The sequence below is a fragment of the Pristiophorus japonicus genome, unplaced genomic scaffold, assembly GCF_044704955.1.
Source record: "Pristiophorus japonicus isolate sPriJap1 unplaced genomic scaffold, sPriJap1.hap1 HAP1_SCAFFOLD_338, whole genome shotgun sequence".
Taxonomy (NCBI): Eukaryota; Metazoa; Chordata; class Chondrichthyes; family Pristiophoridae; genus Pristiophorus; species Pristiophorus japonicus.
This window is the reverse complement of record NW_027253194.1, coordinates 250009-267907: the sequence shown is the minus strand read 5'-3', so window position 1 is coordinate 267907 and position 17899 is coordinate 250009. Positions and strand designations below refer to the sequence as shown.

Below are 17899 nucleotides of genomic sequence, written 5' to 3'. Positions count from 1 at the left end.
TGTACATTCCCCATCCTCCAGTACTTGTACATTCCCCACCCTCCAGTACCTGTACATTCCTCACCCTCCAGTACCTGTACATTCCCCGTCCTCCAGTACCTGTACATTCCTCACCCTCCAGTACCTGTACATTCCCCACCCTCCAGTACCTGTACATTCCCCACCCTCCAGTACCTGTACATTCCCCACCCTCCAGTACCTGTACATTCCCCACTCTCCAGTACCTGTACATTCCCCACCCTCCAGTACCTGTACATTCCCCACCCTCCAGTACCTGTACATTCCCCACTCTCCAGTACCTGTACATTCCCCACCCTCCAGTACCTGTACATTCCCCACTCTCCAGTACCTGTACATTCCCCACCCTCCAGTACCTGTACATTCCCCGCCCTCCAGTACCTGTACATTCCCCACTCTCCAGTACCTGTACATTCCCCACCCTCCAGTACCTGTACATTCCCCACTCTCCAGTACCTGTACATTCCCCACCCTCCAGTACCTGTACATTCCCCACCCTCCAGTACCTGTACATTCCCCACCCTCCAGTACCTGTACATTCCTCACCCTCCAGTACCTGTACATTCCCCACCCTCCAGTACCTGTACATTCCTCACCCTCCAGTACCTGTACATTCCTCACCCTCCAGTACCTGTATATTCCCCACCCTCCAGTACCTGTACATTCACCACCCTCCAGTACCTGTACATTCCCCACCCTCCAGTACCTGTACATTCCTCACCCTCCAGTACATGTACATTCCCCACCCTCCAGTACCTGTACATTCCCGGTTCTCCAGTACCTGTACATTCCCCACCCTCCAGTACCTGTACATTCCCGGTTCTCCAGTACCTGTACATTCCCCACCCTCCAGTACCTGTACATTCCCCACCCTCCAGTACCTGTACATTCCTCACCCTCCAGTACCTGTACATTCCCCGTCCTCCAGTACCTGTACATTCCTCACCCTCCAGTACCTGTACATTCCTCACCCTCCAGTACCTGTACATTCCCCACCCTCCTGTACCTGTACATTCCCCATCCTCCAGTACCTGTACATTCCCCACCCTCCAGTACCTGTACATTCCTCACCCTCCAGTACCTGTACATTCCCCACCCTCCTGTACCTGTACATTCCCCATCCTCCAGTACCTGTACATTCCTCACCCTCCAGTACCTGTACATTCCTCACCCTCCAGTACCTGTATATTCCCCACCCTCCAGTACCTGTACATTCACCACCCTCCAGTACCTGTACATTCCCCACCCTCCAGTACCTGTACATTCCTCACCCTCCAGTACCTGTACATTCCTCACCCTCCAGTACCTGTACATTCCCCACCCTCCAGTACATGTACATTCCCCACCCTCCAGTACCTGTACATTCCCCACCCTCCAGTACCTGTACATTCCCCGTCCTCCAGTACCTGTACATTCCCCACCCTCCAGTACCTGTACATTCCCGGTTCTCCAGTACCTGTACATTCCCCATCCTCCAGTACCTGTACATTCCCCACCCTCCAGTACTTGTACATTCCCCACCCTCCAGTACCTGTACATTCCTCACCCTCCAGTACCTGTACATTCCCCGTCCTCCAGTACCTGTACATTCCTCACCCTCCAGTACCTGTACATTCCCCACCCTCCAGTACCTGTACATTCCTCACCCTCCAGTACCTGTACATTCCCCACCCTCCAGTACCTGTACATTCCTCACCCTCCAGTACCTGTACATTCCCCACCCTCCAGTACCTGTACATTCCCCACCCTCCAGTACCTGTACATTCCTCACCCTCCAGTACCTGTACATTCCCCATCCTCCAGTACCTGTACATTCCCCACCCTCCAGTACCTGTACATTCCTCACCCTCCAGTACCTGTACATTCCCCACCCTCCAGTACCTGTACATTCCCCGCCCTCCAGTACCTGTACATTCCTCACCCTCCAGTACCTGTACATTCCCCATCCTCCAGTACCTGTACATTCCCCACCCTCCAGTACCTGTACATTCCCCATCCTCCAGTACCTGTACATTCCCCACCCTCCAGTACGTGTACATTCCCCACCCTCCAGTACCTGTACATTCCTCACCCTCCAGTACCTGTACATTCCCCATCCTCCAGTACCTGTACATTCCCCACCCTCCAGTACCTGTACATTCCCCACCCTCCAGTACCTGTACATTCCTCACCCTCCAGTACCTGTACATTCCCCACCCTCCAGTACCTGTACATTCCCCACCCTCCAGTACCTGTACATTCCTCACCCTCCAGTACCTGTACATTCCCCACCCTCCAGTACCTGTACATTCCCCGTCCTCCAGTACCTGTACATTCCCCGCCCTCCAGTACCTGTACATTCCTCACCCTCCAGTACCTGTACATTCCTCACCCTCCAGTACCTGTACATTCCCCACCCTCCAGTACCTGTACATTCCCCACCCTCCAGTACCTGTACATTCCCCACCCTCCAGTACCTGTACATTCCCCACCCTCCAGTACCTGTACATTCCCCACCCTCCAGTACCTGTACATTCCCCTCCCTCCAGTACCTGTACATTCCCCACCCTCCAGTACCTGTACATTCCCCGCCCTCCAGTACATGTACATTCCCCATCCTCCAGTACATGTACATTCCTCACCCTCCAGTACCTGTACATTCCCCGCCCTCCAGTACCTGTACATTCCCCACCCTCCAGTACCTGTACATTCCCCACCCTCCAGTACCTGTACATTCCTCACCCTCCAGTACCTGTACATTCTCCACCCTCCAGTACCTGTACATTCCCCACCCTCCAGTACCTGTACATTCCTCACCCTCCAGTATCTGTACATTCCCCGTCCTCCAGTACCTGTACATTCCCCACCCTCCAGTACCTGTACATTCTCCACCCTCCAGTACCTGTACATTCCCCACCCTCCTGTACCTGTACATTCCCCACTCTCCAGTACCTGTACATTCCTCACCCTCCAGTACCTGCACATTCCCCACCCTCCAGTAGTTGTACATTCCCCACCCTCCAGTACCTGTACATTCCTCACCCTCCAGTACCTGTACATTCCCCACCCTCCAGTACCTGTACATTCCCCACCCTCCAGTACCTGTACATTCCCCACCCTCCAGTACCTGTACATTCACCACCCTCCAGTACCTGTACATTCCCCACCCTCCAGTACCTGTACATTCCCCACCCTCCAGTACCTGTGCATTCCCCGTCCTCCAGTACCTGTACATTCCCCGCCCTCCAGTACCTGTACATTCCTCACCCTCCAGTACCTGTACATTCCCCACCCTCCAGTACCTGTACATTCCCCACCCTCCAGTACCTGTACATTCCCCACCCTCCAGTACCTGTACATTCCCCGCCCTCCAGTACCTGTACATTCCTCATCCTCCAGTACCTGTACATTCCCCACCCTCCAGTACCTGTACATTCACCACCCTCCAGTACCTGTACATTCCCGGTTCTCCAGTACCTGTACATTCCCCACCCTCCAGTACCTGTACATTCCCGGTTCTCCAGTACCTGTACATTCCCCACCCTCCAGTACCTGTACATTCCCCACCCTCCAGTACCTGTACATTCCCGGTTCTCCAGTACCTGTACATTCCCCACCCTCCAGTACCTGTACATTCCTCACCCTCCAGTACCTGTACATTCCCCACCCTCCAGTACCTGTACATTCCTCACCCTCCAGTATCTGTACATTCCCCACCCTCCAGTACCTGTACATTCCCCACCCTCCAGTACCTGTACATTCCCCACCCTCCAGTATCTGTACATTCCCCACCCTCCAGTACCTGTACATTCCTCACCCTCCAGTATCTGTACATTCCCCACCCTCCATGACCTGGACATTCCCCACCCTCCAGTACCTGTACATTCCCCGTCCTCCAGTACCTGTACATTCCCCGCCCTCCTGTACCTGTACATTCCCCACCCTCCAGTACCTGGACATTCCTCACCCTCCAGTACCTGTACATTCCCCACCCTCCAGTACCTGTACATTCCCGGTTCTCCAGTACCTGTACATTCAGCACCCTCCAGTACCTGTACATTCCCCGCCCTCCAGTACCTGTACATTCAGCACCCTCCAGTACCTGTACATTCCCCGCCCTCCAGTACCTGTACATTCAGCACCCTCCTGTACCTGTACATTCCCCGCCCTCCAGTACCTGTACATTCAGCACCCTCCAGTACCTGTACATTCCCGGTTCTCCAGTACCTGTACATTCCTCACCCTCCAGTACCTGTACATTCCTCACCCTCCATTATCTGTGCATTCCTCACCCTCCATTATCTGTACATTCCTCACCCTCCATTATCTGTACATTCACCACCCTCCAGTACCTGTACATTCCCGGTTCTCCAGTCCCTGTACATTCCTCACCCTCCAGTCCCTGTACATTCCTCACCCTCCAGTACCTGTACATTCCCCACCCTCCAGTACCTGTACATTCCTCACCCTCCAGTACCTGTACATTCCTCACCCTCCAGTACCTGTACATTCTCCACCCTCCAGTACCTGTACATTCCCGGTTCTCCAGTACCTGTACATTCCCCACCCTCCAGTACCTGTACATTCCCCGCCCTCCTGTACCTGTACATTCCCCACCCTCGAGTACCTGTACATTCCCCACCCTCCAGTACCTGTACATTCCCCACCCTCCAGTACCTGTGCATTCCCCACCCTCCAGTATCTGTACATTCCCCACCCTCCAGTACCTGGACATTCCCCACCCTTCAGTACCTGTACATTCCCCACCCTCCAGTACCTGTACATTCCTCACCCTCCAGTACCTGTACATTCCCCGTCCTCCAGTACCTGTACATTCCCGGTTCTCCAGTACCTGTACATTCCCCACCCTCCAGTACCTGTACATTCCCCGCCCTCCTGTACCTGTACATTCCCCACCCTCCAGTACCTGTACATTCCCCACCCTCCAGTACCTGTACATTCCCCACCCTCCAGTACCTGTACATTCCCCACCCTCCAGTATCTGTACATTCCCCACCCTCCAGTACCTGTACATTCCCCACCCTCCAGTACCTGTACATTCCTCACCCTCCAGTACCTGTACATTCCCCACCCTCCAGTACCTGTACATTCCTCACCCTCCAGTACCTGTACATTCCCCACCCTCCAGTACCTGTACATTCCCCACCCTCCAGTACCTGTACATTCCTCACCCTCCAGTACCTGTACATTCCACGTCCTCCAGTACCTGTACATTCCTCACCCTCCAGTACCTGTACATTCCCCACCCTCCAGTACCTGTACATTCCTCACCCTCCAGTACCTGTACATTCCCCGTCCTGCAGTACCTGTACATTCCCCGCCCTCCAGTACCTGTACATTCCCCACCCTCCAGTACCTGTACATTCCTCACCCTCCAGTACCTGTACATTCCCCACCCTCCAGTACCTGTACATTCCTCACCCTCCAGTACCTGTACATTCCCCACCCTCCAGTACCTGTACATTCCTCACCCTCCAGTACCTGTACATTCCCCACCCTCCAGTACCTGTACATTCCCCACCCTCCAGTACCTGTACATTCCTCACCCTCCAGTACCTGTACATTCCCCATCCTCCAGTACCTGTACATTCCCCATCCTCCAGTACCTGTACATTCCCCGCCCTCCAGTACCTGTACATTCCTCACCCTCCAGTACCTGTACATTCCCCACCCTCCAGTACCTGTACATTCCCCATCCTCCAGTACCTGTACATTCCCCACCCTCCAGTACGTGTACATTCCCCACCCTCCAGTACCTGTACATTCCTCACCCTCCAGTACCTGTACATTCCCCATCCTCCAGTACCTGTACATTCCCCACCCTCCAGTACCTGTACATTCCCCACCCTCCAGTACCTGTACATTCCTCACCCTCCAGTACCTGTACATTCCCCACCCTCCAGTACCTGTACATTCCCCACCCTCCAGTACCTGTACATTCCTCACCCTCCAGTACCTGTACATTCCCCACCCTCCAGTACCTGTACATTCCCCGTCCTCCAGTACCTGTACATTCCCCGCCCTCCAGTACCTGTACATTCCTCACCCTCCAGTACCTGTACATTCCTCACCCTCCAGTACCTGTACATTCCCCACCCTCCAGTACCTGTACATTCCCCACCCTCCAGTACCTGTACATTCCCCGTCCTCCAGTACCTGTACATTCCCCGTCCTCCAGTACCTGTACATTCCCCACCCTCCAGTACCTGTACATTCCCCGCCCTCCAGTACCTGTACATTCCCCATCCTCCAGTACATGTACATTCCTCACCCTCCAGTACCTGTACATTCCCCACTCTCCAGTACCTGTACATTCCTCACCCTCCAGTACCTGTACATTCCCCACCCTCCAGTAGTTGTACATTCCCCACCCTCCTGTACCTGTACATTCCCCACCCTCCAGTACCTGTACATTCCCCACCCTCCAGTACCTGTACATTCCCCACCCTCCAGTACCTGTACATTCCTCACCCTCCAGTACCTGTGCATTCCCCGTCCTCCAGTACCTGTACATTCCCCGCCCTCCAGTTCCTGTACATTCCTCACCCTCCAGTACCTGTACATTCCCCACCCTCCAGTACCTGTACATTCCCCACCCTCCAGTACCTGTACATTCCCCACCCTCCAGTACCTGTACATTCCCCACCCTCCAGTATCTGTACATTCCCCACCCTCCAGTACCTGTACATTCCTCACCCTCCAGTACCTGTACATTCCCCACCCTCCAGTACCTGTACATTCACCACCCTCCAGTACCTGTACATTCCCGGTTCTCCAGTACCTGTACATTCCCGGTTCTCCAGTACCTGTACATTCCCCACCCTCCAGTACCTGTACATTCCCGGTTCTCCAGTACCTGTACATTCCCCACCCTCCAGTACCTGTACATTCCCCACCCTCCAGTACCTGTACATTCCCCACCCTCCAGTACCTGTACATTCCTCACCCTCCAGTACCTGTACATTCCTCACCCTCCAGTACCTGTACATTCCCCACCCTCCAGTACCTGTACATTCCCCACCCTCCAGTATCTGTACATTCCCCACCCTCCAGTACCTGTACATTCCTCACCCTCCAGTACCTGTACATTCCCCACCCTCCAGTACCTGGACATTCCCCACCCTCCAGTACCTGTACATTCCCCGCCCTCCTGTACCTGTACATTCCCCACCCTCCAGTACCTGTACATTCCCCACCCTCCAGTACCTGTACATTCCCCGTCCTCCAGTACCTGTACATTCCTCACCCTCCAGTACCTGGACATTCCTCACCCTCCAGTACCTGTACATTCCCCACCCTCCAGTACCTGTACATTCCCCGCCCTCCAGTACCTGTACATTCAGCACCCTCCAGTACCTGTACATTCCCGGTTCTCCAGTACCTGTACATTCCTCACCCTCCAGTACCTGTACATTCCTCACCCTCCATTATCTGTGCATTCCTCACCCTCCATTATCTGTACATTCCTCACCCTCCATTATCTGTACATTCACCACCCTCCAGTACCTGTACATTCCCGGTTCTCCAGTCCCTGTACATTCCTCACCCTCCAGTACCTGTACATTCCTCACCCTCCAGTACCTGTACATTCCCCACCCTCCAGTACCTGTACATTCCTCACCCTCCAGTACCTGTACATTCCTCACCCTCCAGTACCTGTACATTCCCCACCCTCCAGTACCTGTACATTCCCGGTTCTCCAGTACCTGTACATTCCCCGCCCTCCAGTACCTGTACATTCCCCGCCCTCCTGTACCTGTACATTCCCCACCCTCCAGTACCTGTACATTCCCCACCCTCCAGTACCTGTACATTCCCCACCCTCCAGTACCTGTGCATTCCCCACCCTCCAGTATCTGTACATTCCCCACCCTCCAGTACCTGGACATTCCCCACCCTCCAGTACCTGTACATTCCCCACCCTCCAGTACCTGTACATTCCTCACCCTCCAGTACCTGTACATTCCCCGTCCTCCAGTACCTGTACATTCCCGGTTCTCCAGTACCTGTACATTCCCCACCCTCCAGTACCTGTACATTCACCACCCTCCAGTACCTGTACATTCCCGGTTCTCCAGTACCTGTACATTCCCCACCCTCCAGTACCTGTACATTCCCCACCCTCCAGTACCTGTACATTCACCACCCTCCAGTACCTGTACATTCCCCACCCTCCAGTACCTGTACATTCCCCACCCTCCAGTACCTGTACATTCCCCACCCTCCAGTACCTGTACATTCCCCGTCCTCCAGTACCTGTACATTCCCCACCCTCCAGTACCTGTACATTCCCGGTTCTCCAGTACCTGTACATTCCTCACCCTCCAGTACCTGTACATTCCCCACCCTCCAGTACCTGTACATTCCTCACCCTCCAGTACCTGTACATTCCCCACCCTCCAGTATCTGTACATTCCCCACCCTCCAGTACCTGTACATTCCCCACCCTCCAGTACCTGTACATTCCCCACCCTCCAGTACCTGTACATTCCCCACCCTCCAGTACCTGTACATTCCTCACCCTCCAGTACCTGTACATTCCCCACCCTCCAGTACCTGTACATTCCTCACCCTCCAGTACCTGTACATTCCCCACCCTCCAGTACCTGTACATTCCCGGTTCTCCAGTACCTGTACATTCCTCACCCTCCAGTACCTGTACATTCCTCACCCTCCATTATCTGTGCATTCCTCACCCTCCATTATCTGTACATTCCTCACCCTCCATTATCTGTGCATTCCTCACCCTCCATTATCTGTACATTCCTCACCCTCCATTATCTGTACATTCACCACCCTCCAGTACCTGTACATTTCTCACCCTCCAGTACCTGTACATTCCCCACCCTCCAGTACCTGTACATTCCTCACCCTCCAGTCCCTGTACATTCCCGGTTCTCCAGTCCCTGTACATTCACCACCCTCCAGTACCTGTACATTCCCCACCCTCCAGTCCCTGTACATTCCCGGTTCTCCAGTCCCTGTACATTCCCCACCCTCCAGTACCTGTACATTCACCACCCTCCAGTACCTGTACATTCCCCACCCTCCAGTCCCTGTACATTCCCGGTTCTCCAGTCCCTGTACATTCCCCACCCTCCAGTCCCTGTACATTCCCCACCCTCCAGTACCTGTACATTCCCCACCCTCCAGTACCTGTACATTCCTCACCCTCCAGTACCTGTACATTCCCCACCCTCCAGTACCTGTACATTCCCCACCCTCCAGTACCTGTACATTCACCACCCTCCAGTACCTGTACATTCCCCACCCTCCAGTCCCTGTACATTCCCGGTTCTCCAGTCCCTGTACATTCCCCACCCTCCAGTCCCTGTACATTCCCCACCCTCCAGTACCTGTACATTCCCCACCCTCCAGTACCTGTACATTCACCACCCTCCAGTACCTGTACATTCCCCACCCTCCAGTCCCTGTACATTCCCGGTTCTCCAGTCCCTGTACATTCCCCACCCTCCAGTCCCTGTACATTCCCGGTTCTCCAGTCCCTGTACATTCCCCACCCTCCAGTACCTGTACATTCCCCACCCTCCAGTACCTGTACATTCACCACCCTCCAGTACCTGTACATTCCCCACCCTCCAGTCCCTGTACATTCCCGGTTCTCCAGTCCCTGTACATTCCTCACCCTCCAGTACCTGTACATTCCTCACCCTCCAGTACCTGTACATTCCTCACCCTCCAGTACCTGTACATTCCCCACCCTCCAGTACCTGTACATTCCCCGTCCTCCAGTACCTGTACATTCCCCACCCTCCAGTACCTGTACATTCCCCACCCTCCAGTACCTGTACATTCCCGGTTCTCCAGTCCCTGTACATTCCCCACCCTCCAGTACCTGTACATTCCCGGTTCTCCAGTACCTGTACATTCCCCACCCTCCAGTACCTGTACATTCCCGGTTCTCCAGTCCCTGTACATTCCCGGTTCTCCAGTCTCTGTCCAATTCCCTTTACAGTTATTTACAGAATCAGCTCCCAGCACTTTTTCAGGAAATACGTTGCAGGTTCTGAGAACTCTCCGAGTGAGAAGAATGATCCTCATATACCCTCCCGATCTTTTTCCAACGATTTAAAATCCATGACCTCTCGTTATTGACGCACTCGATCTGGAAAACCTTTTTCTGGTTACCGCTTCACCTTCTCTGTTCCAAGTAGAACAGGCCAAACTTTTGCAGCCTCTGCTTCTCCCTGAAATCCCTCAGCCCTTGTACAAGGGAGCGGTAACATGGTAACTCTGTAACCCGACTGCTGACCCAGCGGCTTGGCCGATAAATCCCACCACGGCAGCTGGGGAATTTAAATTCAGTTCATTAAATAACTCTGGGATAAAAAGCAAGTGCCATTAATGGTGACCATGACATGGCCAGGTTGGTGTAAAGCCCATGTGGAAATGTGCTGCCTTTGCCTGGTCTGTCTGTGACTGGAGACCAATGTGGGACACTGTTAACTGACCGAGTTGTCTCACCAGCAGCTTCTTGAGGACAATTCGGGATGGCCAACAAATGCCTGGCCATCCCACGAATGAATAAAAGAAATCCCTGATAAACCTCCTGCACCATTGCAAAGGCCTTTGAATGTTATATTATAATGAATTTGTGCAGCTTCGGGCTTGTTGGCCAGTAACTGATCCAACAGATCGGATTTTGGACAAGGCTGGGCAGGGACACCTCAGGCACGTTCAAGCGGTCAATGGAAACTTAAATTCCATGTCAGCCTGTCTCCAAACCCTGCGCACATTCTGTTGTGTTTAATACCAGGCATTTGAAGGTTTTTTACTGAAGGGAGATTATTGCCTCTGCTTTTCATCCAATATAGTCATGGGATCCTTAACAGCCACCTGAAACTGCGACAGGTCCTCGGTTTCATGTCTCATCCGAAAGGCAGTACCTGTGCCAGTGCAGCACTCCCTCGGCACTGCACTGAAGGGTCAGCCTGGATTGTGGGCTGAAGTCTGAGAGAGGGGCTTGAGCCTGTCACCTTCTGATTGGCAGGGAGAGGGAGTGTTACTAACTGAGCCAAGCTGCTGCAGACACTTACCTGTGTTAGCGCCAGTGACAATGGCCGTTTTCCCGGTTAGATCCACGGGACACTCTCTCGGTCTCCACCATCCTCTCATTTGCAACCTGACAACGAGATACAGGACAACTGAAACTATGAGCCAAGCTGGGTGGGAGGCGAGTGAAATGATCCCGGAGGTGAGGAGGGACAGCTCCATGATGGCAGGATTCTATCAACTGATGCACCGAGTGCAGAGTCTAACTGGTTTCACCGCAGTGAATGCTTTTGCATGTACGAGTTTAACCGGTAACTTATGTCCTTCAGAATCTTTTGTTGGCTCTCAAACTATCAATTACAAACTGCAAAAAAAGTTTAGATTTGTTAAAGGGGCAATGACACAGAGATGGGAATCATGCCCAGAGTTTTGTGATCTATCCTTGGCCCCTCCTATTTCTTATCTACATGTTGCCCCTTGACAATATCATCTGAAAACACAGCCTCAGTTTCCACATGTACACTAACACCCAGCTCTACCTCACCCCACTTCTCTCAACCCCTCCTCACTCTCTAAATTGTCAGACTGCTTGTCCCACATCCAGTACTGGATGAGCAGGAATGTTATCCAATTAAATATTGGGGAAACCGTGGCCATTGTTTTCAGTCCCCGCCGCAAACTCCGTTCCCCAGACACCGACTCCATCCCTCTCCCCAACCTCTGTCTGAGGCTGAACCTCACTGTTCACAGCCTCGATGTCATATCTGACCCTGAAATGAGCTTCCAGCCACATATCCACAGCATAACTAAACCCGCTTATTTCCACCTCCGTCTCCACCCCTTGCCCCAGCTCTTCTACTGCTGAAACCCTCACCCTTGCATTTGTTACCTCCAGACTTGACTATTCCAATGCACTCCTGGCTGGCCTCCCACATTCTACCCCACGTAAACTTGAGGTCATCCAAAACTCGGCAGCCCGTGTCCTAACACGCACCACGTCCCGCTCACCCATCACCCCCTGTGCTCACTGACCCCGTGTCCTAACTCACACCCAGTCCCATTCACCCATCACCCCCTGTGCTCACTGACCCCGTGTCCTAACTCACACCCAGTCCCACTCACCCATCACCCCCTGTGCTCACTGACCCCGTGTCCTAACTCACACCCAGTCCCACTCACCCATCACCCCCTGTGCTCACTGCCCCCATGTCCTAACTCGCACCCAGTCCCACTCACCCATCACCCCCTGTGCTCACTGACCCCGTGTCCTAACTCACACCCAGTCCCACTCACCCATCACCCCCTGTGCTCACTGCCCCATGTCCTAACTCACACCCAGTCCCACTCACCCATCACCCACTGTGCTCACTGCCCTGTGTCCTAACTCACACCCAGTCCCACTCACCCATCACCCACTGTGCTCACTGCCCCCGTGTCCTAACTCACACCCAGTCCCACTCACCCATCACCCCCTGTGCTCACTGCCCCGTGTCCTAACTCACTAAGTCCCACTCACCCATCACCCCCTGTGCTCACTGCCCTGTGTCCTAACTCACACCCAGTCCCACTCACCCATCACCCTCTGTGCTCACTGACCCCGTGTCCTAACTCACACCCAGTCCCACTCACCCATCACCCCCTGTGCTCACTGCCCCATGTCCTAACACGCACCACGTCCCGCTCACCCATCACCCCCTGTGCTCACTGACCCCGTGTCCTAACTCACACCGAGTCCCACTCACCCATCACCCCATGTGCTCACTGACCCCGTGTCCTAACTCACACCCAGTCCCACTCACCCATCACCCCCTGTGCTCACTGCCCCGTGTCCTAACTTGCACCCAGTCCCGCTCACCCATCGCCCCCTGTGCTCACTGCCCCGTGTCCTAACTCACACCCAGTCCCACTCACCCATCACCCCCTGTGCTCACTGCCCCGTGTCCTAACTCACACCCAGTCCCACTCACCCATCACCCCCTGTGCTCACTGACCCCGTGTCCTAACACGCACCACGTCCCACTCACCCATCGCCCCCTGTGCTCACTGTCCCCGTGTCCTAACACGCACCACGTCCCCGTGTCCTAACACGCACCACGTCCCACTCACCCATCACCCCCTGTGCCCCGTGTCCTAACTCACACCACGTCCCGCTCACCCATCACCCCCTGTGTCCCGTGTCCTAACTCACACCACGTCCCGCTCACCCATCACCCCCTGTGCTCACTGCCCCGTGTCCTAACACGCACCACGTCCCGCTCACCCATCACCCCCTGTGCTCACTGACCCCGTGTCCTAACTCACACCCAGTCCCACTCACCCATCACCCCCTGTGCCCCGTGTCCTAACACGCACCCAGTCCCACTCACCCATCACCCCCTGTGCTCACTGACCCCGTGTCCCAAGTCACACCCAGTCCCACTCACCCATCACCCCCTGTGCTCACTGACCCCGTGTCCTAACTCACACCCAGTCCCACTCACCCATCACCCCCTGTGCTCACTGACCCCGTGTCCTAACTTGCACCCAGTCCCACTCACCCATCACCCCCTGTGCTCACTGCCCCGTGTCCTAACTCACACCCAGTCCCACTCACCCATCACCCCCTGTGCTCACTGCTCCGTGTCCTAACTCACACCCAGTCCCACTCACCCATCACCCCCTGTGCTCACTGACCCCGTGTCCTAACACGCACCACGTCCCGCTCACCCATCACCCCCTGTGCTCACTGCCCCGTGTCCTAACTCACACCCAGTCCCACTCACCCATCACCCCCTGTGCTCACTGCCCCCGTGTCCTAACTCACACCCAGTCCCACTCACCCATCACCCCCTGTGCTCACTGCCCCGTGTCCTAACTCACACCCAGTCCCGCTCACCCATCGCCCCCTGTGCTCACTGACCCCGTGTCCTAACTCACACCCAGTCCCGCTCACCCATCGCCCCCTGTGCTCACTGCCCCCGTGTCCTAACTCACACCCAGTCCCACTCACCCATCACCCCCTGTGCTCACTGCCCCGTGTCCTAACTCACACCCAGTCCCGCTCACCCATCGCCCCCTGTGCTCACTGACCCCATGTCCTAACTCACACCCAGTCCCGCTCACCCATCACCCCCTGTGCTCACTGCCCCGTGTCCTAACTCACTAAGTCCCACTCACCCATCACCCCCTGTGCTCACTGACCCCGTGTCCTAACTCACACCCAGTCCCACTCACCCATCACCCCCTGTGCTCACTGACCCCGTGTCCTAACTCACACCCAGTCCCACTCACCCATCGCCCCCTGTGCTCACTGCTCCGTGTCCTAACTCACACCCAGTCCCACTCACCCATCACCCCCTGTGCTCACTGCCCCGTGTCCTAACTCACACCCAGTCCCACTCACCCATCACCCCCTGTGCTCGCTGACCCCGTGTCCTAACTCACACCCAGTCCCACTCACCCATCACCCCCTGTGCTCACTGACCCCGTGTCCTAACTCACACCCAGTCCCACTCACCCATCACCCCCTGTGCTCACTGACCCCGTGTCCTAACTTGCACCCAGTCCCACTCACCCATCACCCCCTGTGCTCACTGCCCCGTGTCCTAACTCACACCCAGTCCCACTCACCCATCACCCCCTGTGCTCACTGACCCCGTGTCCTAACTCACACCCAGTCCCACTCACCCATCACCCCCTGTGCTCACTGACCCCGTGTCCTAACTCACACCCAGTCCCACTCACCCATCGCCCCCTGTGCTCACTGCTCCGTGTCCTAACTCACACCCAGTCCCACTCACCCATCACCCTCTGTGCTCACTGCTCCGTGTCCTAACTCACACCCAGTCCCACTCACCCATCACCCCCTGTGCTCACTGCTCCGTGTCCTAACACGCACCCAGTCCCACTCACCCATCACCCCCTGTGCTCACTGACCCCGTGTTCTAATCACACCCAGTCCCACTCACCCATCACCCCCTGTGCTCACTGCCCCGTGTCCTAACTCACACCGAGTCCCACTCACCCATCACCCTCTGTGCTCACTGCCCCGTGTCCTAACACGCACCCAGTCCCACTCACCCATCACCCCCTGTGCTCACTGACCCCGTGTTCTAATCACACCCAGTCCCACTCACCCATCACCCCCTGTGCTCACTGCCCCGTGTCCTAACTCACACCGAGTCCCACTCACCCATCACCCTCTGTGCTCACTGCCCCGTGTCCTAACACGCACCCAGTCCCACTCACCCATCACCCCCTGTGCTCACTGACCCGTGTCCTAACTTACACCCAGTCCCACTCACCCATCACCTCCTGTTCTCACTGCCCCGTGTCCTAACTCACACCAAGTCCCACTCACCCATCACCCCCTGTGCCCCGTGTCCTAACACGCACCCAGTCCCGCTCAACCATCACCCCCTGTGCTCACTGCCCCATGTCCTAACACGCACCCAGTCCCACTCACCCATCACCCCGGAGCTCGCTGCCCTCAATTGGCTCCTGGTTAAACAACACCTTGATTTCAAAATTCTGATCCTTGTTTACAAATCCCTCCATGGCCTCGCGCCCCTCCCCTCCCTATCTCTGTAATCTCCTCCAGCCCCACAACCCCCCGAGATGTCTGCACTCCTCTAATTCTGCCATCTTCAGCATCCCTGATTATAATCGCTCAACCATTGGTGGCCTTCTGTTGCCTGGGCCCCAAGCTCTGGAACTCCCTCCCTAAATCTCTCTGCCTTTCTACCTCTCTTTCCTCCTTTAAGACGCTCCTTAAAACCCACCTCTGACCAAGCCTTTGGTCACCTGCTGTAATTTCGTTTTATGTCGCTCGGTGTCAAATTTATTTGTTTTGTCTTGAAACGCTCCTGTGAAGCACCTTGAGACATTTTACTACGTTAAAGGTGCTATATAACTACAAGTTGTTGTTGTTTTCACAGATAATCACCTGACCTATTGTTGTCCCGTCTGCAAATCAATGAATAGCAATATCCCAACATGAAGCCCTGGGGAACAGCAGCATTTACGTCCCTCCAGTCACATAAACATCCATTAACCATTACTCTCTGTTTTCACTGCTTGACCCAACTACCGAGCCTCTCTCCCTGTTTTTTGATTTGTTCGTGGGATGTGGGCGTCGCTAGCAACGTCAGCATTTATTGAAGGACACGCGTATTTGGACTGCAAAGAATGGCCACCATGCTCCACCCTTTGTCTATGATTGGTCCCCGTGGAGGATAAGCCACATCCCCTGAAGTTTCACAGGAATGTATCACTGGAACCGCCCATCCCAAGGTCTCACTGACTCTGCAAATTATAACCCCATCCACTTTGACTTCCTGAAGCGATAGAGGACAGAGCTCCCCAGAATTCAGCAAAGGCCAGCCAAAATGCCTTACCCCAGTCCGTGCATCCTCCCCCAGCCAAAATGCCTTACCCCAGTCCGTGCATCCTCCCCCAGCCAAAATGCCTTACCCCAGTCCCTGCATCCTCCCCCAGCCGAAGTGCCTTACCCCAGTCCGTGCATCCTCCCCCAGCCAAAATGCCTTACCCCAGTCCGTGCATCCTCCCCCAGCCGAAGTGCCTTACCCCAGTCCGTGCATCCTCCCCCAGCCAAAATGCCTTACCCCAGTCCCTGCATCCTCCCCCAGCCGAAGTGCCTTACCCCAGTCCCTGCATCCTCCCCCAGCCGAAGTGCCTTACCCCAGTCCGTGCATCCTCCGCCCCCCTCTGTAACATAGACGGGGCATTGTGTACGGATTGTTAACAAGTTTATTGGGTATGAAGTGAATAGTGACAGTGTCCACTCCAACGATGTTCCTAACTTAAAAAGCGAAATAAAAATATAGGACCTCAAAAATAGTAATCTCGGGATTGCTACCAGTGCCACGTGCTAGTCAGAGTAGGAATCGCAGGATAGCTCAGATGAATACGTGGCTTGAGGAGTGGTGCAGCAGGGAGGGATTCAAATTCCTGGGACATTGGAACCGGTTCTGGGGGAGGTGGGACCAGTACAAACCGGTCGGTCTGCACCTGGGCAGGACCAGAACCATTGTCCTAGGGGGAGTGTTTGCGAGTGCTGTTGGGGAGGAGTTAAACTAATATGGCAGGGGGATGGGAACCTATGCAGGGAGATAGAGGGGAATAAAATGGAGGCAGAAGCAAAAGATAGAAAGAAGAATAGTAAAAGTGGAGGGCAGAGAAACCCAAGGCAAGAAACAAAAAGGGCCACATTACAGCAAAATTCTAAAGGGGCAAAGTGTGTTAAAAAGACAAGCCTGAAGGCTCTCTGCCTCAATGTGAGGAGTATTCGGAATAAGGTGGATGAATTAACTGCGCAGACAGCAGTTAATGGATACGATGGAATTGGCATCACGGAGACATAGCTCCAGGGTGACCAAGGCTGGGAACTCAACATCCAGGGGTATTCAACATTTAGGAAGGATAGACAGAAAGGAAAAGGAGGTGGGGTGGCGTTGCTGGTTAAAGAGGAAATTAATGCAATAGTAAGGAAGGACATTAGCCTGGATGATGTGGAATCGGTATGGGTGGAGCTACGGAATACCAAGGGGCAGAAAACGCTAGTGGGAGTTGTGTACAGACCACCAAACAGTAGCAGTAAGGTTGGGGACAGCATCAAACAAGAAATTAGGGATGTGTGCAATAAAGGTACAGCAGTTATTATGGGCGACTTTAATCTACATAGTGATTCGGCTAACCAAACTGGTAGCAATGCGGTGGAGGAGGATTTCCTGGAGTGTATTAGGGATGGTTTTCTAGACCAATATGTCGAGGAACCAACTAGAGGGCTGGCCATCCTAGACTGGGTGATGTGTAATGAGAGAGGATTAATTAGCAATCTTGTTGTGCGAGGCCCCTTGGGGAAGAGTGA

The 17899-nt window shown here is 54.5% G+C and overlaps 1 protein-coding gene across 1 annotated transcript in view; it reads right to left on the bottom strand.

The window, feature by feature from the left end:
- LOC139250036 (retinol dehydrogenase 11) overlaps positions 1 to 11253 on the bottom strand; it is a 329941-nt gene extending 318688 nt beyond the window's left edge. The window contains exon 1 of the mRNA XM_070872599.1: positions 11076 to 11253. Within this exon, the coding sequence (XP_070728700.1) occupies positions 11076 to 11253 (178 nt within the window). The remainder of the gene's footprint in view (positions 1 to 11075) is intronic.
- Between the last annotated feature and the right edge of the window lie 6646 nt (positions 11254 to 17899).